We start from the raw sequence: 24,711 nt of genomic DNA on the forward strand, positions 1-24,711 counted from the left end.
TGGTCAGAATTTTATGGAAAAGAGATATTGTCACCTTGACCGCTCGCTGTGTAACCTGGAAGACACAACCTTTCCCAGGGTCTCTGCCTTAGTCAGACCTGTGAGAGGCCCCTTTGCTATTTTTTTTTTTTTGAGACATGGTCTCACTCTGTTGCCCAAGCTGGAGTGCAATGGCACAATCATAGCTAACTGCAGCCTCGACCTCCCTGGCTCAAGGAATCCTCCCACCTCAGCCTCCCAAGTAGCCGGGACTACAGGCACATGCCACCACAGCCGGCTAGTTTTTATATCTTTGGTAGAGATTGTGTCTTGCTATGTTGCCCAGGCTGGTGTCGAACTCCTGGGCTCAAGTGATCCTCCCACCTCAGTCTCCCATAGTGCTGGGGTTACAGGAATGAACCACCGTGCCCTGCAGTAGATAGACATCGTCTATAGATTGAACACGTAATTTGCTAATGCCAAAATAGTTGGCATTGTAAATTAAAGCTTATTTTCATTTAAATGTTAGCCAGGCTTTTAAGAACTTCAAATAGATAATTCTGGCACTTCAGGACCCAGCTGGGGAGCACCACTTAAGTTCTTGGAACCAGGTGGGATCCATGTATCTTTTCGATCGTACTATTACAACAGGTATGTTCGATTGGTACTTGATCATCCTGCGTCTCACCACTGTCCTTTGAAAACCTGTATTCATTCTGAATCTCCCCATTCTTCAGATGAGAAACGTGAGGCCCAAACAGGCTCAGGTTATCCAAGGTCACAGTCAGCCGGGGTAGGACCAGGTTGGCAGACAGGTCTCTGACACTTGGCCTTTTCTCACCTATCTCTGTAAAGCCTACATGTGTTCCTTAGATTCGTGCATTTTATTTTATTTTTAAAGGCAGGATCTTGCTCTGTTGCCCCAGGATGGAGTGCAGTGGCATGATCATAACTCACTGCAGCCTCAACCTCCAGGGCTCAAGTGATCCTCCCACTTTAGCCTCCCGAGTAGCTGGAACTACAGGCGTGCACCACCACACCCAGCTAATTTTTAAATTTTTGTAGAGATGGGATCTCCCCGTGTTGCCCCTGCTGGTCTTGAACTCCTAGGCTCAAGCAGTCCTCCTGCCTTGGCCTCCCAAAGTGCTGGGATTCCAGGCATGACTCACTGCACCCAGCCAGACAAGTGCATTTTTCAGGAAGATGACCAGTTCCCAGATTCTCTTTCCACAGTCTTGGACATGGGGTACCCTTGACAGCGGGAGCCACTCCAGGGCACATGTACTCTTTCTCTGTGGCTCTGCTGCAGAATAGCGGGGACCTTGGGACGTGACAGGCTGAGATCTGGAGACTTTCATGAACAGAGCTCCTGGAGAAACAGAACCAGAGACTCTCTTCAGATCCAATTGTAGCCAGATTCAACCCCACCTAGCAGGGATGTAGTAATTGTGGTAACAAGGACAGTAACAGTACTAACCACCATTTACAGAGCACTTTACCATGTGCCCAGCACCATACTAAGCTCTAAGTACCCAATATTTTATTTTATCCTCACCAAAGCACTGTTAACATATAAACACGATCCCCATTTTATAGATAAGGAAACTGAGGCTTAGAGAAGTCAAGTCTGGGTGATCAGGTGGGTTGGTTGATTGGTTTGTTTATTTATTTATTTATTTGAGACAAGGTCTCACTCTTTTGCCTGGGGTGGAGTGGCACCATCACGGCTCACTGCAGCCTCTACCTCCCAGACTCAAGTGATCCTCTTGCCCCAGCCTCCTGAGTAGCTGGGACTACAGGCACATGCTAACTAACATACCCAGCTAATGTTTTGGGGTTTTTTTGTTTTGTTTTGTGTTTTTGTAGAGACGGGGTCTTGCTATGTTGTCCTGCTTGTCTTGAACTCCCACGCTCAAGCGAGCTACCACACCTGACCCAAGACGTCGAGTCTTATCTAGGTTCACCTTGCAAGTACGTGGCAGAGTCAGGATCTGTGGGACTCTGGAGCCCAGGTTTGCAGAGAGCCCCTGGCTCATCCTGGCCTCTCTGGCATCTCACTTCCTCCCTACAGGCAAGCAGAGCTGGCCTCAGCTCTGTCAGGACCTGCACTGTAGGACCCCAGAGATTTTTTTTCTTTCTTTGGGTAGTCAGACACGTCTGCAAAAGTTTGGCAATCATGAAATCAGATAGCATATGAAATGCTAGGAATAAGCGCAGGTCTAGCATACCACGCGGCCAGCGGGAGCATGACCGGACAGGAGGAGTGCGTCTTCAGAGACATTGAGAAACTGGTGTGCCTGTCGCCCATCCCAGGGTCAGAGTCTTTGAAACCGAGCTTTCTGGGAACCCAACAAGGAGTTTCTGATCGAAGAACCGCACTGAGGGCAGTTAGTCTTTTTTCCCACACTGGACATTTTCAGCATCAGAGGCCAATGGGAGCCCTGCATCTGCAGGTTTTGAGATGTGGCACTCACAGTAGGGTCACTAGAACGGAGATGTCCATGGGACCAGGTTACAGGCGCTCCGCCAGTTGGGAGAAGCATCGCCAGGCAGCCTCCCCCAGGCTCCAGACAGCTTGTCTGCCCAAGACAGGAAACATCATCAAAGTTTTACAGAAGAGATCTTGGGGACTTCCTGGTTCAACTGCCCCAAGGTAGATGGCAGAACTCTCAATGGAAGCTGTTTAGCTCTCAGCAAAAGCTCATGTCCAACTAAAATACAGTCATGCGTCACTTAACAATGAGGCTGCATTCTGAGAAATGCGTCATTAGGTGAATGCGTTGTGCAATCAGTGTGTACTTGCACAAACCTAGATAGTATATGTATGTTTTTTTATTTGTGCCTATTTTTCATATGGAAAACCAAATGTCCCAGCATCATTACTGAGCATTAGTCATTTCCCCTGCTTGATCTGCAGTGCCTTTATAAAGGGCCGTATGTCAGCTTTCTCTGTACGTTCCATTAGAATAACTCAGGCCAGGCGCGGTGGCGCAAGACTGTAATCCCAGCACTTTGGGAGGCCAAGGCAAGTGGATTACCTAGTGTCAGGAGTTCAAGACCAGCCTGGCCAACATTGTGAAACCTCATCTCTACTAAAAATACAAAAATTAGCCAGACATGGTGTCAGACGCCTATAATCCTAGCTACTTGGGGAACTGAGGCAGGAGAATTGCTTGAACCCAGGAGGCGGAGGTTGCAGTGAGCCGAGATCATGCCACTGCACTCCAGCCTGGGCAGCAGAGTGAGACTCTGTCTCAAAATTAAAAAAGACTCTTATGGGGCTTAGGCAGCCTTTGTTGACCAAAGCGTTATGTGGTACACAGTTATACACGGATCCCACCCCTAAAACCTTCCAATTAGGGCCAATCACAGGCCTTCGAAGAAGACCTGCAGCTGTGCCCTTAGAGAGTGTAATGGGACTTAGCAGTGCTAAGAGTCCCAATATCAAGGCTGGGAACCTGGAATCCCGGCACTTTGAGAGGCTGAAGTGGGAGGATCACTTGAGCCGAGGAGTTCAAAACCAGCCTGGGCAACACAGTGTGACCTCGTCTCTACAAAATAACTTAAAAAAAAAGATTCCCACTATTGAGGGCCCAGAGTTGCCAACATCTGCACTGGTTCTTTGCTTTGTGCAAACCCTTGAGTAATTGCTGTTATTCCCATTTTACAGATGAGAAGTTTATTAACTTGTCCATAGACACCCAGCTCATAAGTGACAGACTCGGTTCCAGGCTCAGGCCATTGGCCTTCCTGGTCTGTGCCATGCCAGGCTTGGAGACCCTCCGTGTGCTCCTCCCTCTCTCTGCCTTATTCCCAGCCGGCTCCTATTCTCTGGATATGACCACGTTTATGCACGTTCCGTATCCAGCCTCGGTGATCGCGACCGTCTGATGTGCATTTTGGATTCCAGTGACACTGAATAATCCCTCAAAAGGAAATATGAGTGCATTAGTACTAACTGCTATTTGACGATAGGGAAGAGAATAAAATAATCACTTCTTAACAAGCACCTTCTGAGAATCTTTTGTAGGAAAACGAGTGCCTTCTACCTCCTGTTTGATTAGGACTGAGAAAACCATTATAATACACAAAGTCAGCAAGAGGTTTTCAAAAGGACCTAGGGCAGAGCAGTTTCATGCAGTGGGAAAGGCACACTTGAGAAATCACCAGCGAAGGCAACAGAAAAAGACGGGCCCAATGAAGGCTGGGCAGCTGGAATCCCAGCACTTTGAGAGGCCGAAGAGGATAACTTGAGCCCAGGAGTTTTAGTTAGTTAGTTAGTTAGTTAGTTAGTTAGTTAGTTAGTAATTGTGTGTGCTTGTACAAACCAAGATAGTATTTATCTTATTTATGCATTTTTTTATATGAAAAACCAAACGTCCCAGCCCTGTTACTGAACATTCGTCATTTCCCCTGCTTGATCTGCAGTGCCTTTATAAAGCCTGGCCAACATGGTGAAACCTCACCTCTAATTATTATTGAATAATTAGTTAATTATTAATTAGTGATTAACTAATAAAACACATGAATTTTTAAAACAGCGGGCAGGTTGGGATTTGGATGGCACCATCTCCTCCCCAAAGTCTAGAATGTTCTCAGTTGGCTTTAAACTGTGGTCTTAGCCATGGCTAGTCAAGCAGAACCTGAAAGGGCACCTATGGCTGGGCATGGTGGCTCACGCCTGTAATTCTAACACTTTGGGAGGCTGAAGGGAGAATCACTTGAGCTCAGGAGTTTGAGACCAGCCTGGGCAACATAGCAAGACCCCATCTCTTAAAAAATAACCAGGTGTGGTGATGTACATCTGTAGTCCCAGCTACTCAAGGGGCTAGGGCAGGAGGATTGCTTGAGCCCAGGAGTTGGAGGCTGCAGTGAGCTATGATCGCACCACTGCACTCCAGCCTGAGTGACAGAGCAAGACCCTGTCTCTCTTTTTTTTTTTTTTTAAAAAGAAAAAAAAACGCCGGCGCAGCGGCTCAAGCCCCTGTAATCCCAGCACTTTGCTTGAGGGGCGAGATGGGCGGATCACGAGCTCAGCGAAGATCGAGACCATCGGCCCTATCACGGCTGAAACCCCAATCATTCTACTAAAAAATACAAAAAACTAGCCAGGCCGAAGTTGCGGGACGCCTGCTTTAGTCCCAGCCTACTCGGGAGGCTGCAAGCGGCGAGAATGCGTGAACCCCGGGAGCGGCAGCTTTGCAGTGAGCTGAGATGCCGCCACTCACTCCAGCCCCGGGCGACAGAGCCAGACTCCGTCTCAAAATAAAAAAAAACGCAGCAAGCACAGCATAACACCTAGAAACCCTGTAGGAGGGAAGTACGGAAATGACGTTTGTTCACCTTCTTAGCTGAAACATGCTGAATGGTCAGAACACCCTCCTGGCCCCACTGCCCCTCCATGCTTCTTGTTTTATGTAGAGTGCCTCATGCCTCCAAGGGAGCCCCTTTAGAAAAGGGGATCAAAACAACACTAGTCCAAAAAAACCTCAGAGAAGAAAGCCACCCCCTACGACCACCCCCACAGCAATGGCTCCCTCTCACAAGAAACCCCTGCAGACTGCTGGGCCAGAAACAGCCACATCGCTGGCAGGGTGCGGCTCACTCCTGTAATCCAGCACTTTGGACGCTGAGTCGGGGATGGTCACCTGGGGTTGGGAGTTCAAGACCAGCCTGGCCACCATGACAAAACCCATCTCTACTAAAAATACAAAAAATTAGCCAGGAGCCGGGCGCGCGTGGCTCAACGCCTGTGAACCCAGCCTATTTTTTGGGGCAGCCGAGACGCGCGGATCACGAGGTCAGGAGATCGAGACCATCCTGGCCCTGAACACGTGAACCCGGTGGCTCTACTAAAAAATACAAAAAAATTAGCCGAGCGAGGTGCGGGCCGGCTGTAGCCAGCTACTCGGAGCCTGACGGCAGGCAGAATGGCGTGGAACGCCGGAGGCCGAGCTTGCAGTGAGCTGAGATCTGGACCACACCTCCAGCCTGGCGGCAGACAGACTACCGTCTCAAAAAAAAAAAAAAAAAATTAGCCAGGAGTGGTGGTGCATGCCTGTAATCTCAGCTACTGGGGAGGCTGAGGAAGGAGAATTGCTTGAACTCGGGAGGCCAAGGTTGCAGTGAGCCAAGCGAAGATCACGCTGCTGCACTCCAGCCTGGGCAACAGAGCGAGAGTCCGTCTCCAGCAAAAAAAAAAAAAAAAAGAAAAGAAAAGATTAAAAAGAAAAACAAGAAACAGCCACATCAGTCCCCAGTGGGCTCACAGACCTTTCTGGAGCCCACTGGAGCATCACTGCCCTTTGGAAATGTGCCATCGTTCCCCTAGGCACCTGAGAGGGAGCAGTATCTCAGGCAGGGCCCTCCCCGCAGGACTCAGACCAGCTTGCTGTCAGGGAAGCCACCGAGCACCTAACTGAACAGGCCCCTACTCCTAAAACCCCAGCATTCAGGGGTTCAGGAGTGCAAAGGCGTTTGCCCTGATGCCTGTTTGATGCCTACTCTCAACACAAAAGGGCTGTGTCTCTCATCAGCGGAGGTCCTCCCAAAGGTGTTGACAACCAGCTGTATGAGTCCCTCAGCCTCACATATTTTGTTTAAAACCACACGCTGCTTTTCAGACACCAGGAAAGCCTCTCCTCCTTCTGTTTGCGGTTTCATGGCACTTCCTATAAAATGCACTTTTCCTCCTCTGCAAAGATTCTTCCTTCTTTTTTTTTTTTTTTTAAAAGAGGTAGGGTCTCCATTCCTCACTCCGTCACCCAGGCTGGAGTGCAGCGGCACAGTCATAGCTCACTGCACCCTCCAACTCCTGGGCTCAAGCAATCCTCCCACCTCAGCCTCCCAAAGTGCTGGAATTACAAGCATGAGTCACCATACCCAGCCTTCATTCTGCTTTTGCTAAGTTGTACGTTAACAACTTTACAGCATCCCTACACACGTTGCTGTGCCTGGGCACGCACTCACACTGGGCAGGCCGGGAGCATGAAGGAAAAAAGATGGCCCCAGCACTGTTGACTCCACTCACAAGGGCTGGCTTCCCCTCGCAGGCACAGCTGGCTGTTCCGCAGCGAATGCCGTCGGTGAAGTCCATCGACCTGTTGTCAGGCATGGCCACTGATCAAATTCTTCTCTGTTTTCAGCAACTGGAAGAAAAACTCAAAGGCCAGGCTGACTATGAAGAGGTGAAGAAAGAGCTGAAGTAAGTACAGAGACCTCTGTGGCCTCTCACAAGCTGGGGCGCATTAGGGCCATCTGCTAACAATGCCAGGCCGGTGACAGGGAGCCTTGGCCCCCTGCCCTCTGGCTCAGCAGATGCCCATAAATGCAGCCAGAGTCTGCCACTGCACGGTGTCCTGGGCTACCCAACGCTGTGGGCGTTTGCCCTCGGGCCTGTCCCTGAATTCTTTGGACTTCTGCTAAAAGCTGTGCATTTCAGGTATTCCAGAATGCATGGAATCAGGGGCATAGTGCCTTTACAGAAATGATCAAATATGACCTTGTTTTGCAACTATAAATTCCCCAAACAGAAGCAAAGCACAGGAGGGAAACGTTTTCGGGTTGAAGGTGGGCATATGGCCTCACACTGCCCTGGCCTCCTGGACTCGGAAACTCTGTCTTCCAATCTCTGTTCTCCATCTGTGAGACTGTAGCCGAAAGCTTGTCATCTTTTCAGGGCTAATGATGGCATTCTCAGTTCTCAGGCTTCAAAGTTCCCTTCTCGGCCAGCAGCCCCCACCTCTGCCTCCTCACCCTGAGCCTTCTTTGGCTCTCTGGAGCTCTCAGGTCCTGGTCTTTACCTGTCCCCCAACATCCATCATGCTCCAGGCTCACCAACCTCCCCTGCAAGCCTGGAGCCTATGGTCAGACCCTCTGTGTTCATACAGCTCCCCTCGATCGTCAGCCATTCCAAGCCTTCCCACCGGCATCCCTGCCTCACTCCCAACGTTATTAACCACTGCAAACAAAGGTTGCCTAGGGCATAGTGACCGGCCCCACGGGTCCCCCGTGCTTCTCACGGCTGGAACTCTGCTGGTTTGAGGCTTCCTCGGGGGTTCTTCTCTGCCCTTGTCACTGTTACCCCAACCTCTATCCACAGATGTCCTAGTCCTCTGCTAGGGACAGACCCCCGCCTCTGGTCTTAGGTGCCACCTCCCATCTGTGCAGGCTGCCCCCTCCGCCTCGACCTTGGGTCCCTTCCTTCCTGTCCCTCCTGCTGTCCCATCAGCCCCTTTCTCCCTTGCTGCTATTTTCCATTTCTCCTTTTAAGATGAGCCTACACCCACTCACCACGTTTTCTTTGTATTGTTCATTCCATTCTGCTAAGAAAAACTCATTGGGTGTCCTCTTGAACCATTTCACTTCCATGACTAGCTGCCTTCTCTCGCCTGAGACCTCCAGCCTCCCTGGTGTCTGCTGGCCCTCGTAGTCCCTGCCCCCACCATGCTCTCCCCCCGAGTAGTCTCATCCCCTTTCCACCTGCGAAGCCTCTGCCGGCACCTCTTTGGACAAACCCCTCCACCCCTCTAACACTTCCAGCCTTTGTAACTTACTTACTTACTTATTTATTTATTTGACAGAGTTCCGCTCTTGTTGCCCAGGCTGGAGTGCAGTGGTGCTATCTGAGCTCACCGCAACCTCTGCCTCCCGGTTTCAAGCGATTCTCCTGCCTCAGCCTCCCAAGTAGCTGGGATTACAGGCATGAGCCACCACCCTGGGCTAATTTTGTATTTTTGGTAGAGATGGAGGTTTCTCCATGTTGGTCAGGCTGGTCTCGAACTCCCGACCTCAGGTGATCCGCCCACTTCAGCCTCCCAAAGTGCTGGGATTACATGTAACTTATTATTAAACGTTACCTGGTTAACCTTCTCTACCTGCCTCTCCTATCCCATTCTTTCCTTCCTTTCCCTCTTCTAAAAAAGAAAAGAAATTGGGCCTTCTAATTTTGAGCCAGAGAAACTCTGCTGCAAAGGCCTTTGCCCAGCCTCACCCTGGGAGTTAGTATTCCTCTTCCTCTTCCTCCTCCTCCTCCTCTCCCCCCTCCCCCAAGTTCACTTCATTCCCTGGGAGCTGAGCTCCAGCCAGCAGCACATACCGGTCTACTCCCTCTCATCCATAGCCCGCTAGGCCACAGGCTGCCGCTACCCCCACTGCAGGGCTGCCTCGCCAGCCCCGCTTGTCACCACGTTCCTGCTGACTCTTTCTGTTGCATCTGCACATGACTGGCCCCACCACCATGTGCACATCTAGAAGCCCCACTCAGGTGGCTTCTTTGCCCAGGTGTGTTCTTGGGCTCTTGCCCGCGTCCCCTTCTCAACATCGTCCCATTTCCATTTCCTCACCCCCACGCAACGGGGTGCTGACCTCAGATCCTCACGCACTGCAGCACAAGACACCCTGGCCCTTCAGGGCCCTTCTCCAATGCTTGTTCATCATGACGCTGAGACGTGGTCTCCAACCCGTCAAGATCCCTCCTGCTGGGGTCCTCACAAGTTCTGTCTCTTAATGGACCACTTGGAGTCTTGCCTATTACCTGTACTGGCCTGTACATTTCCTGGAGTACAGACCAGGAGTGGTTCTGATTCCCCACGGCAACAAGCGGCTAGCAGGCTGCTGGTAAAGATCTATAGAATAAATAAATAGACACATGGTCTTTTATTACATAATCCTAAAGAAAATAGGAAACAAAGGACAGGATTCCATCTTAAGAAACCCCTTTCGGCCGGGCGCAGTGGCTCACACCTGTAATCCCAGCACTTTGGGAGGCCGAGGCGGGTGGATCACCTGAGGTCAGGAGACCAGCTTGGCCAATATGCCAAAACCCCGTCTCTACTAAAAATACAAAAATTATCCAGGTGTGGTGGCACACACTAAAGGGACAGAGGCCGAAATCGTGGCTGCAGGAACACAGCGAAGGTTCGGTTGACTCTGCACCTGCGAGTGGTAAATCTCACGGTCCAGCCAGCCTGCTCTGGGTCTCTCCTCCATCCTTGGTATTTCAAAGAAACACTTGCAGCTCCTTCAAAGCCACACAGCCTCACTTCTCCTCTTCTCCTTGGTATACTCAGCAAAAGAGGGACATCCACAGCAAAAGGAACTCAAGAAACAGTAATAATCCTGGGGACCTGGACTCACTGAGACTGTAGTGATCAGGGCATGGCCCTTTTCAGTGCCGATGAGAACAAGGGAGGCAGAAGTCACCTTATGTTGCCACACCTTTGTCATTGCGCTCCTTCCCCAACCTGGGGCTGCAGAGAAGGTCTGTCCACCTCGCTTCTGAGTCATCCAAGTCTAGGACGTTGCCCTTTGCCTATATCCCCTGGTCCCCAGGTGGGTGCCAGTTAGAAGTGAGGTGTGGGCAGTGGCCGCCCTGGTGGGTTCCTCTCTCTCTGGCTTCTCCTTACCACTTTTTCCTTCCCTTTAAGCTTTACAAATACATTCCACTTGCAACAATGTTATGCCTGTATTAAACTTTAAAATTATACTCTGAACAGACCTGGTGTGATTCCATATGGAATGATTTACATGCTAGGCAAGAAACTTTTGCCAGCCAACTGCTAGTTGAATAGTTATTCTAGAGACATTATCAGATTCTATTACTGCCAGGGAAGTTGTTAAAGTTGACAGTTCTTCAGTTCCTGGAGAGCAGGAAATTGTAATGTTAATGCTTATTAATGTGGCTGTTGTCAAAGGTATAAGTAGAAAATAACCACCCTGGGCCGGGCGCGGTGGCTCACGCCTGTAATCCCAGCACTTTGGGAGGCTGAGGCGGGTGGATCAGTGGAGGTCAGGAGTTCGAGACCAGCCTGGCCAACATGGTGAAACCCCGTCTCTACTAAAAACACAAAAATTAGTGGGCATGATGGCACATGCCTGTAATCCCAGCTACTCGGGAGGCTAAGGCAAGAGAATTGCTTGAACCCAGGAGGCAGAGGTTGCAGTGAGCCAAGATCGTGCCACTGCACTCTAGCCTGTGTGACAGAATGAGACTCTGGCTCAAAAACTAAAATAAAATAACCCCTCTCTCGTGCTCTTGCAGCATTCTGAAGTCCATGGAGTTTGCACCGTCCGAGGGCGCTGGGACACAGGTACGTGTCTCACTCAATGGTCAGCACTAGCGTCAGCCCCGCTGCTGGTTACCACTGGTCCCTCCGGAATATCCCATGATCTCACTGTTTCTATGAGGCCTCTTGCTTACAGTCAATGAGTCATACTTCAAGAACATTTTAACCAAGTTAAAGCAGATTGTCTTTTTTTTTCTCTCTCCTTTTTTTCCATGTGTCCAAGGTGTGAACCAGGCATAGATCAAAAGCCAAGCTGGGGATGAACAAGGGATTGCTTCATCCCTGACTGATAGGAGATGGGCCCTACCAAAAAGCAAATTATCTTTAACTAAAAGAGGCAAAAGAGACAAGTTAGTGTTTTCCAAACTGGTAACTGAAGTGAAATTGTGATTTCACTTGAGCAGGTACTAAGAACGTAGATAAAAAACTGTCAGTTGTGTTTAAGAAGGCCAGGCTCAGTAGCTCATGCCTGTAATCCCAGCACTTTGGGAGGCCAAGACAGGCGGATCGCTTTGAGGCCAGGAACTCGAGAACAACCTGGGCAATATAGCAAGACCACGTCGCTATTAAAAACAAAAAACAAAAAATAGCCAAGTACTATGGCATATGCCTGTGGTTCCAGCTACTTGGGAGGCTGAGGCAGGAAGATCACTTGAGCCCAGTAGTTCAAGGCTATAGTGAGCTATGATCGCGCCACTGCACTCCAGCCTGGACAACCGTGAGAGACTTTTTGTTTTTTAATTGCATTAAAGAGCAGCCAAAAATAGATTGGTTTAGGAACTTTGGTTACATGCTGCCTCAGTAGAGAAGGCACAAGGGCAGGATGACAGTGGCCCAGGGTCATCTGGTGGCCGATTAAAACTGACTTCCAGGCCAAGCATGGTGGCTCACACCTGTAATCCCAGCACTTTGGGAGGCTGAGGTGGGTGGATCACTTGAGGTCAGGAGTTCGAGACCAGCCTGGCCAACATGGTGAAACCCTATCTCCGCCAAAAATATAAAAAATTAGCTGGGTGTTGTGGCACACGTCTGTAATCCCAGCTACTCGGGCAGCTGAGGAAGGAGAATCACTTGAACCCCAGAGGCAGAGGGTACAGTGAGCCAACACTGTGCCACTGTACTCCAGCCTGGGTGACAGAGCAAGACTCCGTCTCAAAAAATTAAAAAATCAAATCAAATTGACATCCTAAGTGGAATCTGACTCCTGATGCCCAGAAGACAACCAACATCTTTGTGGCTGGCAAAAAAAAGAAAAGTTCCCTTTACAGAAACGTTCGGACAGAGGTTTGTGGCTTGGCAGCCAGTCTTATGGCCAAATGAGGCGCGAGTTCAGGTCGCTTGAGTTTGAGAACAGATGAGAGAATAATTAATTGTTTAGAAGCTGTGGAAGTCTAAGAAGAAAAATGACTTCAACTAGAATCCATTCTTTCTGAAGGGAACTTGTTTTCCATGTGTGTTAAACATCTTGGGGGAAAACCAGCTGTCCCTAGCCCACTTCGGAGTCAGATGGAGAGCTGGGTGGGAACACGGACAGACGGAGGGAGGCAGGGCTCCGGGCCTGGTCGCCCAGGAAGCGGGTGGGTGGCCTGCCCTGCAGTGAGCCCCACAGTGAACCCCCTGCTCTGCCTCTTCTAGGATGCGGCCAAGCCCCTGGAGGTGCTGTTGATGGAGAAGAACCGGTCGCTGCAGTCGGAGAACGCCGCACTGCGCATCTCCAACAGCGACCTGAGCGGTAGGTTGGCCGGGCTTCGCGCCTGTGCGGTGCTTGGTTCGCTTCCAGGGGTCGGTCAAGGAAAAGGAAGGTGAATCGTGAGTCTGGGCAGATGCATGGCCAGAGAAGCGCCGGTTGATGAGAACCTTTGACTAATGCGTGTTGGGTGCCCTTCTCCTCACCGCTCCTCCCTTCCCTTCCCCGCCCTGCTTAAAAAGCTGGATGTTGAGACGGGCCAGCCGCACAGGCTCTGCGGAGGTCAGTTAGGGGCAGTGCGGCTGGAGACGCCGGGAGGGACAGCTCGGAGGACGTCGGCCTTTCTGATCTGTGTCTAGTTGTGCTGCACAGAGGCCAGGGGCAGTGTGAACCCAGCCTCGCTCTGGTGGTGTTTTCAGGGACAGCCCCGGGCATGCCGGGTCCAGTAGAGGTTTTTCTTCCTTGGTCAGGTCTACCCTGGGGACGCGTCCCCCGTCCTTAGCCTTTCTTGGCTCATCCCCCAAATGGTGGCGTCACTGACTGTGCTTCTGATTTGGGCAGCTGGTAAAACGCGTACAGGTGTCTCCGGCTCCGATGGTATTGCATTCTCAAAACGGGCGCGCGCCTCCACATCGAGGGGGCTTGGTACCGTGCATCCACCTCAGAGCAAGAGGTGCGAGCGAATCCATTGGTCCTAAAATGTCAGTGTTTGCTGCTCCTCCGGCCGGGGCCAGCGGGCCCAGTAAGAGGCCCGTGACCCGTCAACTCTTCCCTGTGTGTGTCACCGGCTCCTTGTCACGCTAGGAGTTTGAATCTTTGTGAAGGGGACTCTCCAGGCTGCAACGTACAAGAAAGGCGCAAACATGAATGCATGTTGCTTGTTTTGGGAAGCCTCGTTTGGCTGACTTACAAATTTAATCGGAAAACAAACCAACCCACCTCATTGGCCCTTGTAAAAAAAAAAAAACCTGCACTTTTTTTTGTTTTCCCTTTTGCGGGGCAAACTTTTGCATTTTGGTCTTGGTTTTTTTTTCCCCTTTGGAATCCCCCATAATGCATTCTGTTTGCCCTTCCTTGTAGGGTCAGCCAGGAGGAAAGGGAAAGACCAGCCTGAAAGTCGGCGCCCGGGATCTTTGCCGGCCCCCCCTCCTTCTCAGTTGCCCCGCAACCCGGGGGAGCAGGCTTCCAATACTAATGGTACACACCAGTTCTCACCAGCGGGGTTAAGTCAAGACTTTTTCAGCTCATCCCTGGCAAGCCCCAGCCTACCCCTGGCTTCTACAGGAAAATTTGCACTAAACTCTCTTCTCCAGCGGCAGCTAATGCAGTCCTTCTACTCCAAGGCTATGCAGGAAGCCGGAAGCACAAGCATGATTTTTTCAACAGGTCCATACAGCACAAACTCCATATCTTCCCAAAGTCCATTACAACAAAGCCCAGATGTCAATGGCATGGCCCCATCCCCCAGCCAGTCAGAAAGTGCTGGGAGCGTCTCCGAGGGCGAGGAGATGGACACTGCAGAAATCGCCCGGCAGGTCAAAGAGCAGCTCATTAAGCACAATATCGGACAACGTATTTTTGGACATTATGTGTTGGGACTGTCTCAAGGGTCCGTGAGCGAGATTCTAGCTCGACCCAAGCCATGGAATAAACTGACTGTTCGCGGCAAGGAGCCATTTCACAAGATGAAACAGTTCCTCTCCGATGAGCAGAACATCCTGGCCCTCCGTAGCATCCAAGGCAGACAAAGAGGTGAGAGACTGGCGTTGGGTGGCGCCAGCGTGTGAGCCCGTCACAGAGTTGCACATGTGTGTGTGCATGCGTGTGTGTGTGTGAGATGAAACATTGTGCATCACATCAGGTAAAGTTCTCTTTACTTCTGCTACGTCCAGAGCTCAAGGGTGGCCCGGCATGAGTTAAGGCTGTTAGATTTGGGAGATCTGGCCTTTCAAATGCACTCAGCACTCCATACTTAGGAAACCCTGTAGTATATCAATACTATAGATCGTATTACATGATGTATAGCGTCTCGGTATGCTTAGTGGCCATGGGTCTAATTGGCCTTGGGTGCTGGTCTCACTTTTGGGAGGAGCCCTTGCGTCCCCTCCAGCCCCATAACACCATGTTGACTGGGCTTGATCCTTGTGTGGAGCTGGTTCTGTAGGGAGAACACGTCACAGATGACACCCCCCATCTTCCCACCCCGCAAAAGAGGGCGTGTCCCGTGGCCACTTTCCTTACATTGTTCATGGTCCATTAGTGATTTGTTTAGCATTATGAGTAAAACAGGCCTGGCTTGAGTAAAATACACAAAAAATTTTATTTAAGCACCCTTTCTACCCTACCCTCCATAAAAAGATAAAATGTCAGTCGTATTCATAATTTCAAAAATCCTAGCGGGGCATGGTAGCTCATGCCCATAATCCCAGCAGTTTGGGAGGCTGAGGTGGACAGATCGCTTGAGTCCGGGAGTTCAAGACCAGCCTGGGCAATATAGATTTTGTAATCTTTTGATCTACAAAAAAATCAAAAGATTAGCCAGGCGTGGTGGTGTGTACCTGTGGTCCCAGCTACCTGAGAGGCTAAGGCAAGAGGATGACTTGAGCCCAGGAGGTGGAGGCTGCAGTGAGCCATGATTGAGCCACTGTACTCCAGCCTGGGCAACAGAGTGAGAACCTGCCTCAAATAAAAAAAAAAAACAAGAAAGAAAGTTCCTTCTCCGTTTTAAGACCAGGGGATCAATGTGCCACATCAACAGAGCTACAGATAGGTCATTTCATCAGACATATTTGAAACACCCTGAAACTTAGACTCAAACAGAGCAGGGAGATGTTTTGAACAGCATCAATTTGCACCAAGAACATGCAGTGTTTTATGAGGATGTTAACCGAAATTGAATGTCTTTGGATGATTAATGTGAGCTTTGTTCTGGGGGCTGGTGGGTGATCCTCCTTCAAGGCAGTCCTCCCTCCCGTGGGCCTCCCTGGCCTTGATGCCGTAGGTCGCTACTTAGATTTCCCCCATCTCCTTTTGCAGCAGAGTCACGGCCTCTGCGGGCCAGTCAGCCAGGGAAGGGCCTCTCAGAAGATTCTAGAAACTCCCGAGTTGCACAGGCAGCCCTGAGCCCTTTCTTTAGCGACAGGCGGCTCAGATTTCATGTCACACAGCCCATATCGTCAACACCACCATTCCCCTGATTGTTTTGTTCTTACCACACTTGTTTTTCAACAGAGAATCCAGGCCAGAGCCTGAACAGACTATTTCAGGAAGTACCGAAACGAAGAAATGGGTCTGAAGGTATGTTGCAGGCAGGTGTTTTCTTTGCAGTCAGTCACCTAGGGAAGCAGCATGTCCTTAGCTGTGTATTTGGGTTAAAACTGTGCAGTGTGATTCTGGCCTGGAACCTGATGGAAAAACAGCTAGTAAGTATAAAACAAGGCACGGGTTCAAGCACACCCAGCCCCCTCCTCCCACGCTGCCTGCCCTTTCCCAAGCGCAGGCAGAGGTGAGAAGAGGCATCACTAAGCTAAGCCCCCCCGAGTCTGAATCGCAGCCCACTTCAGATCCTAATTACCCGGTCCCCCATTTTTCTCAGACGCAGTTGAAAAAATAACAGTGGTTGCTCTGAGAAAAGTCAGGTGACCCCATCAAATTAAATACTGCTGCTTCCTTGTATTTTTAACTCGGAAATACACTCAAGGTCCTACGGAACGAACGCATCCCAAATCGTCCCGGTGGCATACTTGTTTTTAAATGGTGGTATACTTGTTTTGAATGCAGTGGTTCCTATTTAGGAAGGTAGTACGAAATTAAACTATCCGGGCAGCTTCCCGAAAGAGCTGGGGCCGGCCCCCGGGCCATAGTAACTTCATTTCGTCTGCACATTTGCCTGCACAAACATCACCGTGTGGCCGAAAGAATCCATCCTCGCCCCTTAGGAATTTCTGCAGGCTCCTTTCCTCATTTGTAAATTTTAAAAAGACATTATGTGATCATAGAAGCAAACAATTTTTTTAAGTTAAGTCTGTCTTTCTTCACCCTGTGCCTCTGAATGATTGATAGACAATCAGCCTCAAACCCTCCGCCCTCCTTTCCCATTTATCCTGTGTGGGACATGAGCCTCCAATAAACATCTAACCCCGAGGAGAATCAGTCCCAAGCCACAGCAGTTGCTTCTAAGTGACTCATGAGAAACATTGCCTTTTAATCACTCACCTTTTATATATATAGATTAAATGATCGGTTCTCCAGGGTACTAACCCACGGGTGGTGTCCGGCTCTGGCAGAGTAACATTGACCGTAAGGTCAACTGAGCAGGAAATCCCTCCTGCCCGGTATCACTGTGAAGTTGCACTCACAGCAAACGCAGGCCACTGGGAGGCCACATCTGCCTCCTTGTGTCACCAGCCCCCACCCGGGGCTATATATCAGAATGACGTCTTCGCGCAGCGCTGCTTTTTGTCCAAGGTTTGGGTTTGATGTCATTGGCGCAACTTCTCCCCACAGGTAACATCACCACCCGGATCCGAGCCTCGGAGACTGGCTCTGATGAAGCCATCAAGTCCATCCTAGAGCAAGCCAAGCGGGAGCTCCAAGTGCAGAAAACTGGTACAGCTTCCATTTCTTCACCCACTATCTTCCAGACTTAATTAAGAGAATTGTCATGAGTGCTCTGGTCAGCAGTAATTAACTCTTTTTTTTTTTTTAAACAATAATGAACGCCTGTTCTCAAGCATTTAGGCACGTAGAGAGAAGCAGGTCTGTCTGTGTGATCTGTATTTGCCTAATAGTTACCTTTTTCTTTTTTTTGAGATGCAGTCTCACTGTGTTGCCCAGGCTGGAGTGCAGTGGCACAATCTCAGCTCACTGCAACCTCTGCTTCCCAGTTTTAAGCTGTTCTCGTGCCTCAGCCTCCCAAGTAGCTGGGACTATAGACATGTGCCACCATGCCCACTAATTTTTGTGTTTTTTAGTAGAGACGGGGTTTCACCATGTTGGCCAGGCTGGTCTCGAACTCCTGACCTACAGTGATCCACCCACCTCGGCCTCCCACAGTGCTGGGATTACAGGCATGAGCCACCACACCTGGCCCCTAGTTGCAATTATTCATGGAAATTATGCTCCTCAACTTTGACAGAACTACTTGCATTTCAGAATATAGCACAGGAAAATGAATACTAAGTATAAAAATTATCAGAGGCCATGTGCGGTGGCTCACACCTATAATCCTGGCATTTTGGGAAGCTGATGGGGGAGGATGGCTTGAGTTCAGGAGTTTAAGACCAGCCTATGCAACATAGTGAGACACCTTGTCTCTTAAAACACTAGCCAGGCATGGTGGCATGCACCTGTGGTCCCAGCTACTTGGGAGGTTGAGCTGGGAGGATTGCTTGAGCCAGGGAGGTAGAGGTTACAGTGAGCCATGATCATGCCACTGCACTCCAGCCTGGGCAACAGAGCGAGATCCTGTCTCTAAAAAAAAAAAAAAATCCTCGGGGAAAGGAGCCCCAGGAGGGCACATCAGGGAGCACTTTCACTGACACCCCCTTTGTTACCCTCTACATCTGTGTGTACCAAAGGCCACCAGGTCATGAAGCTGCAGCATCAGGCCCTGGTCCTTGGTTCAGACAAGATGCCTGAATGTTTCACTGACAGGGGCCATGCTGGGGAAATAGACGGTGTGGTTCTCCCAAATAACCCACACTTTGCAGTAGGTCAAGTTAGGATGAGAAGCATGTCCCCAGCTGAAGGGGGCCGCCCTGCCACACTCTCACCCCTGTTTCTCCATGCAGCAGAGCCGGCCCAGCCTTCCTCCGCATCTGGCAGCGGGAACTCCGATGACGCCATCCGCTCCATCCTGCAGCAAGCCCGTCGGGAGATGGAGGCCCAGCAGGCCGCCCTCGACCCTGCCTTAAAGCAGGCACCGCTGTCCCAGAGTGACATCACCATCCTCACCCCCAAGCTTCTGTCCACCTCACCCATGCCCACCGTGTCCAGCTACCCGCCTCTCGCCATCTCCCTGAAGAAGCCCTCCGCAGCTCCCGAGGCTGGCGCCTCTGCTCTGCCAAACCCCCCGGCCCTCAAAAAGGAGGCCCAGGACGCCCCCGGGCTGGACCCCCAGGGAGCGGCCGATTGTGCACAAGGAGTCCTGAGACAGGTGAAAAACGAAGTGGGCCGCAGCGGTGCCTGGAAGGACCACTGGTGGAGCGCGGTGCAGCCAGAGAGAAGAAACGCCGCCTCCTCCGAGGAGGCCAAGGCCGAGGAAACGGGCGGCGGGAAAGAGAAGGGCAGCGGTGGCAGCGGAGGTGGCAGCCAGCCTCGGGCCGAGCGCAGCCAGCTCCAGGGACCCTCGTCATCAGAGTACTGGAAGGAGTGGCCCAGCGCCGAGTCCCCATACTCCCAGAGCTCAGAGCTGAGTCTGACCGGGGCCAGCCGCAGCGAGACGCCGCAGAACAGCCCCCTGCCATCCTCCCCGATCGTGCCCATGTCCAAGCCCACCAAGCCCTCGGTCCCCCCGCTGACCCCTGAGCAGTACGAGGTCTACATGTACCAGGAGGTGGACACCATCGAGCTCACCCGGCAGGTTAAGGAGAAGCTGGCCAAGAACGGCATCTGCCAGAGAATCTTCGGGGAGAAGGTAAGGGATCTGATCTTGAGGCTTTGGTTCTCCCGTCTCTTCTCCTTGCTGAGGACCAAGTATCTATTCCAGAGTCTGTGGCCCTCACCCATTTCAATTCACCCAAGAGCAGAGCATAAGGCATCCTCTCTGCGCCCAGACTTCCAAGGTGCGGCTGGTAAACATTCCAGCCCCTGATCCCATTTGTCGAGCCCCGACTGCAGCCAGGTTCTGGGCTCGGCCTCTCACCTGCGTGCTGCCCTTTCAACCTCTCAGTTACGCTGGAAAGTAGACAATAAAATCCCCATTTGACCAGGAAGGACATCAAGGCTTGGGGACCTTAACTACTTGCCCCAAGCGGCCAGCAGCCTAGTTCACATCCAGCTTTTGCTGCCAAGGGGGAAGCCAAGAGGCACCCCTGCAAGTTTCTTTGGCTAAAAAAGATCTGATCTGATCACGTAGAGGGACCACCGGTACGCAGAGAGCCAAAAGGGACTTACTAGAAAAAGCTGCAGAGAGCATCATTGTTCCTTTCTGTGTAACTGTTGGATATTGTTCAGTCAGAGAGGTCAAGCAACCTGCCCAGGGACACACAGCTCGAGGATGGCCCAAGCAGGGTGGCCTGTGTTTCCCCATCATCCTTCCCTGGCTCAGGAAAGTGTAATCATGCATGGACGAGCTTCTAGGGCTTTCTGTTCTTGGCACTTTCCTGGTCACTGGGATTCAGGAGAATGAGGGTTAACCACACCTGCCAAATCTAAAATAAACATCATGTCCTAGTATCATTTTATTTATTTAATTTTTGAGATGGAGTCTCACTCTGTTGCCCATGCTAGAGTGCAGCGATGCTATCTCGGCTCACTGCGACCTCTGCCTCCTGGGTTCAAGCGATTCTCCCGGTTCAAGCGATTCTCCTGTTTTAGCCTCCCGCATAGCTGGGACTACGAGAGCCCACCACCACGCCCAGCTAATTTTTGTATTTTTAGTAGAGTCGAGGTTTCACCATGTTGGCCAGGCTGGGCTTGAACTCCTGACCTCAAGTGATCTGCCTGCCTTGGCCTCCCAAACCCCTACCATTTTAGATTAAATTTAGATTAAATAATGGAGTGCTGAATAGAACGAGAAGCACCCCTCTCCCCTAAAAGGAAGGTGCCCTTCCTGAGGGAGCACGTGGCTGATCAGCAGGGTACAAACCTCCCTCCCCTGCTTGCCAAGCCAGGGTCCCTGCCTGGTGCCGTCCCCGCACTCCCCGCCCCGCCTTCCACTCCGTGTTTGCCATATGCTGTGCTGTAAATCCGAGTGGTGTCCGATGGCGAACTTTGCCCTGATTTTGCAAAAGGTGAAGGGGGGAACTAGAAATGAGGATGAGTATTTCAAGCCCCTTGAGATTTCTAGATCAGTGTTGTAAAAATACCATTTGAGAACATGGAAATAGACATTCGTGCTCATGCCTTAAATTTAGCAGAGACTTAATAGCACTGAACTTGTTTGGCCCGTGAGTGCAGTTTTATTCTGGAACTTGAGAACTTTTCAAAAGAGTGATCGGATGCAGCCCCTAAATATCCCAGGGCGGCATCTGTGTCCTGTGGGGGGTGTTTGTGCCTATACATATGTATGGCCATATGGGAGCATCAGAAAACTCGGGTGTGTACACGCAACTCAGCGATCATCTGCGGCGGACTGTCACTCCCAGGCCGGCTCCCCGGGTCCCACCAGCTCACCTCTGGGCCCTCACCTTTGATCAGGATGCGATCAGAGCAAGCAGACCTTTCTAAATGCCAGCCTGGCTCTATGTTTGCAGAGGACACCAGCTTCCCGGGTCCCACTGGCACCCACTGCCCCACCTCTGGAGGGGTCTTGTCCCTGGCACCTTAGCCTTTCCCAGTGCCACCAGGTGAAGAGCAAGGTGCTTGTACACACCTCTGCAGGGTGTCAGGGTGACAGGCCTGTTGTCTTGGTAGGATCAAGACCCTGGGATGAGACCCTCTTCCCTTCCTGGGAGCTAAGAGCTGTGGCTGTAACCATGGCTTGCCCGAAAGTCCTCCTGTGCTGGGGTCTCAGCCTACCATTGATCTTTAAATGTTTATTCCCTGCCCACAACCTGTCACTGCCACCAGGCTGCGGTTCTGTGCTCAGAAGTCAGCCCTAGACACACCCTCTGTGTGTTGCGTGTGCATTGCAGCAGTGTCTGTGGCGTCAGGCTAATACCCCGGCGCTGATGGCCATGTGTGTTTGGTGCCACTCCAGGTGCTGGGCCTGTCCCAGGGCAGCGTCAGCGACATGCTGTCCCGACCGAAGCCATGGAGCAAGCTGACGCAGAAAGGCCGAGAACCCTTCATCCGGATGCAGCTCTGGCTGAATGGCGAGCTAGGCCAGGGTGTTCTACCCGTCCAGGGCCAGCAACAAGGGCCAGGTAACAGGGGTCCTGCCAGAGGAGAGGGGCTGCCCCCACTGTAGCAAGGACCTGGTCACAGCAGCCCCACCTGGGCTATGCAGAGAGGGAGGAGGGAACTCCACCCCAGGAGGCGGCCAGCCACGCTCCCCACCATGGGCTGGTGCTGGGGGACAGAACCATCCCCTTCCTCCACCACCTGTCGCCGTGGGACTGACTTTAGTGTTTAGGAGAGAAGATCGTGCCTAATTTTATAAGCAGCAGAAAATGAGTTACCAATTTTAAAAATGCTGTTTATACATAAATACAGGTAAAAGTCAAGTAGCTGAATCAGGGATTCAGGAAAGAAAGTCAGCCAAGGGTACTAAAGTGGGAGATGTCACAGGCAAAACCTTTCACCTTCTCCCAGCCCGGGGGCCTGGCTTTGCAACAGCAGCACCTTCCTGGCCCGCGGGTCCCCGTGCTCGCCCCTCCCCAGGAGGAGTGGGAAGCTTCCCTGGGCCTTGCCACATGCATTTAGGAAGCTTTAAGCCCTGGGCCGCGTTCCTTCCTTTAATTATAACCTTTTTCTACTTCAGTCCTCCACTCTGTGACGTCGCTCCAGGACCCGGTGCAGCAGGGCTGTGTGAGCTCAGGTAAGCAGCCAATTTCTGTTGCTTTTACATGAAATGTCTTACTGCCTTTTCTGTTGTCCCGTGCTCTGGTCTGTCCCGGGGAGACTCCAAGGAACCCCACATTCTGGATTTGGGGAGCTGAATTATGGCATCCTGCCTGCAAACAGGGTCCCTCTCTGTGTCCCTCTCTGTGTCAGTTTCTAATGGAGAGCGAGCCGACAGTGCACGGAGGGACCCTGCCAAGGTTTGCACACCCACTGTCATCCTTCATCGGCCTAGAGCCTTGTGTTCAGGGCTGGGGTCTAAGTCAGAGACAGATTCCCCACTCAGGGGGCTTACTGTCTGATAGGAAGGGACAAAGTACGGGCACACGTCCCTCTCCTGGCGTGGTCGTGTCAGGGGACTTGTTGTCTGACCAGAAGACATCTAGGCAGCCTCTGAACAGGAAAATGGGGAGCTTGGAGCTTGAACAGTGGGAAAGGTAGGGTAGCAGAAAGGAAATGGCCAGGAAACCCCTGAAGACAGCTCAGGTGTGAACGGATGGAGAGCTGGGGACTGAGATCAGAGCCTGGGAGCAGGTGGTAGTGGAGGGTGGTGGCTGCAGGCTGAGAAGATCGGGCTCCTTTCTGTCTGCATTTCACAGCCTCGAGGTCTCCAACCAGACTTGTTCTCTTTGCCACACGGTGCCTGGACACAGCCCGTCGAGGCTGACCTATGGCTACGGCTCCTAGGCTCCCTCCTGCGCCCCCCGCCTCCCATCTCGTGCGCCGATCCCACACTTGGAGCTGAGCTTTTTACAGCCAGCTTTTAGGAACAGCCAGCACTGTGAGCTGGTCCTCTTTTTCCCTTTCCGTATTTTCTAAACATGTTGATTCGTCTCCATATCCCATTGATTCATTGAAAACACAAACAAAGCTAACAGGAGCACGAAGTCCGCCAGCTTGCCGCAAGCTCCACGAGGGGGAATATGTGTAGCACGGGGAACAGCTGTGTGGCAGTGGCTGCTGCTTCTGCAAGAGCCCAAACCCTCAAACAGATGCAGCCGGAGTGCCTCGGTGGCATCTCAGTCCCCAGTTGAGAGTTCTGCGTGTTTTCCGTGTTTGATTCTGACCAACGTGGGGGTCAGGAGGCTGCATCTCACCGCGCCGTAGGTCTTCTTGGCTGGACATCTAGGTAGAGCGGGCGTCCATCGGAAGAAGGGATCACTCATTCTGGCTTGGCCAATTTAATTAGAAAGTACCAAGAACTAATCCAGCACTGGCTCGGTTCAGAATACTTGAGGGGAAATAATGGATGTAGCTGTTTGTGCTGGAGTTTTACGGACGTCTGCATGGAAAGTTAGCCTTGACCCCCTGCTCTAACGGGAAGTTGGCCTTCTTTAAACTCATGAGAGTATTTGAGTCCATTGAGGCAGGACTGAACTTGGCAGAAAGTGACTAATGTTTTCTAGATCAAAACCCCTCGTTAGACCGGGTGCAGTGGCTCACGCCTGTAATCCCAACAGTTTGGGAGGCCGAGGCGGGTGCATCACCTGAGGTCAGGAATTTAAGACCAGCCTGGCCAATGTGGTGAAACCCTGTCTCTACTAAAACTACAAAAAAATTAGCTGGGTGTGGTGGTGGGAGCCTGTAATCCCAGATACTCGGGAGGCCGAGGCAACGTTGCTTGAACCCGGGAGGTGGAGGTTGCAGTGAGCTGAGATCATACCACTGCACTCCGGCCTGGGTGACAGAGTGAGACTCCATCTCAAAAACAAAAAAAACAAAAAACCCCTTGTCCTACATAAAACAGGAAATCTCCCTCGGTGCCAGCCCTCCTAACGATCGATGCCAGAAGCAATTTCTCCGTGACGGAACAAATCCTAGAAGAATGACGTTTTACTTTGTATCGTAACAGATCATCACCACTGTGCTGGAACGTTCCTACAACAGTCACATGTCAAACCTAAGAAAAACACACTAGGCTCTAAGAGGAATGTCAATGATATTTGTACGATATCAATTGACTTTATAGAATAAAGTCAGTTAAGACTCCTGGGCAGTTTCGCAGATTGGAAGCAGGAGAGAGAAAAAGGCAATGAGCCCCTGGATGAAACGGAACAGGGTATGGAAGTTGCCAGTGGTTTTTGTGAAGAGGCACCAAATGGATGTATCTCCCCCACCCCTCTTCCATGTCGTTCCAGCAAGAGGGGAGGTGAAGCACAAATCACCAACCCAACACCCTGAAGTCATAGGAAAGCCAGCAGCAGAAGCAAAAATCATGGTGACTAGGGAAGAAAAAAATGGAAAAGATTTCTTATATTGCAGGAATTTTTTTTTTTTTTTTTTTTTTTTTTTTTTTTTTTTTTTTTTTTTTTT

At 51.1% G+C, this 24,711-nt stretch overlaps 1 protein-coding gene across 1 annotated transcript in view; it reads left to right on the top strand.

Moving 5' to 3' along the window:
- Positions 1-24,711, top strand: part of CUX1 (cut like homeobox 1) — a 451,669-nt gene that overhangs the window by 377,459 nt on the left and 49,499 nt on the right. The window contains 9 exon segments of the mRNA XM_017857649.1: positions 7,125-7,183; positions 11,021-11,069; positions 12,681-12,777; positions 13,813-14,484; positions 15,964-16,029; positions 17,239-17,340; positions 18,525-19,369; positions 21,596-21,761; positions 22,319-22,375. Coding sequence (XP_017713138.1) covers positions 7,125-7,183; positions 11,021-11,069; positions 12,681-12,777; positions 13,813-14,484; positions 15,964-16,029; positions 17,239-17,340; positions 18,525-19,369; positions 21,596-21,761; positions 22,319-22,375 — 2,113 coding nt within the window.

This window comes from Rhinopithecus bieti, unplaced genomic scaffold, assembly GCF_001698545.2.
Source record: "Rhinopithecus bieti isolate Rb0 unplaced genomic scaffold, ASM169854v2 scaffold_42772, whole genome shotgun sequence".
In the NCBI taxonomy this organism is placed as follows: Eukaryota; Metazoa; Chordata; class Mammalia; order Primates; family Cercopithecidae; genus Rhinopithecus; species Rhinopithecus bieti.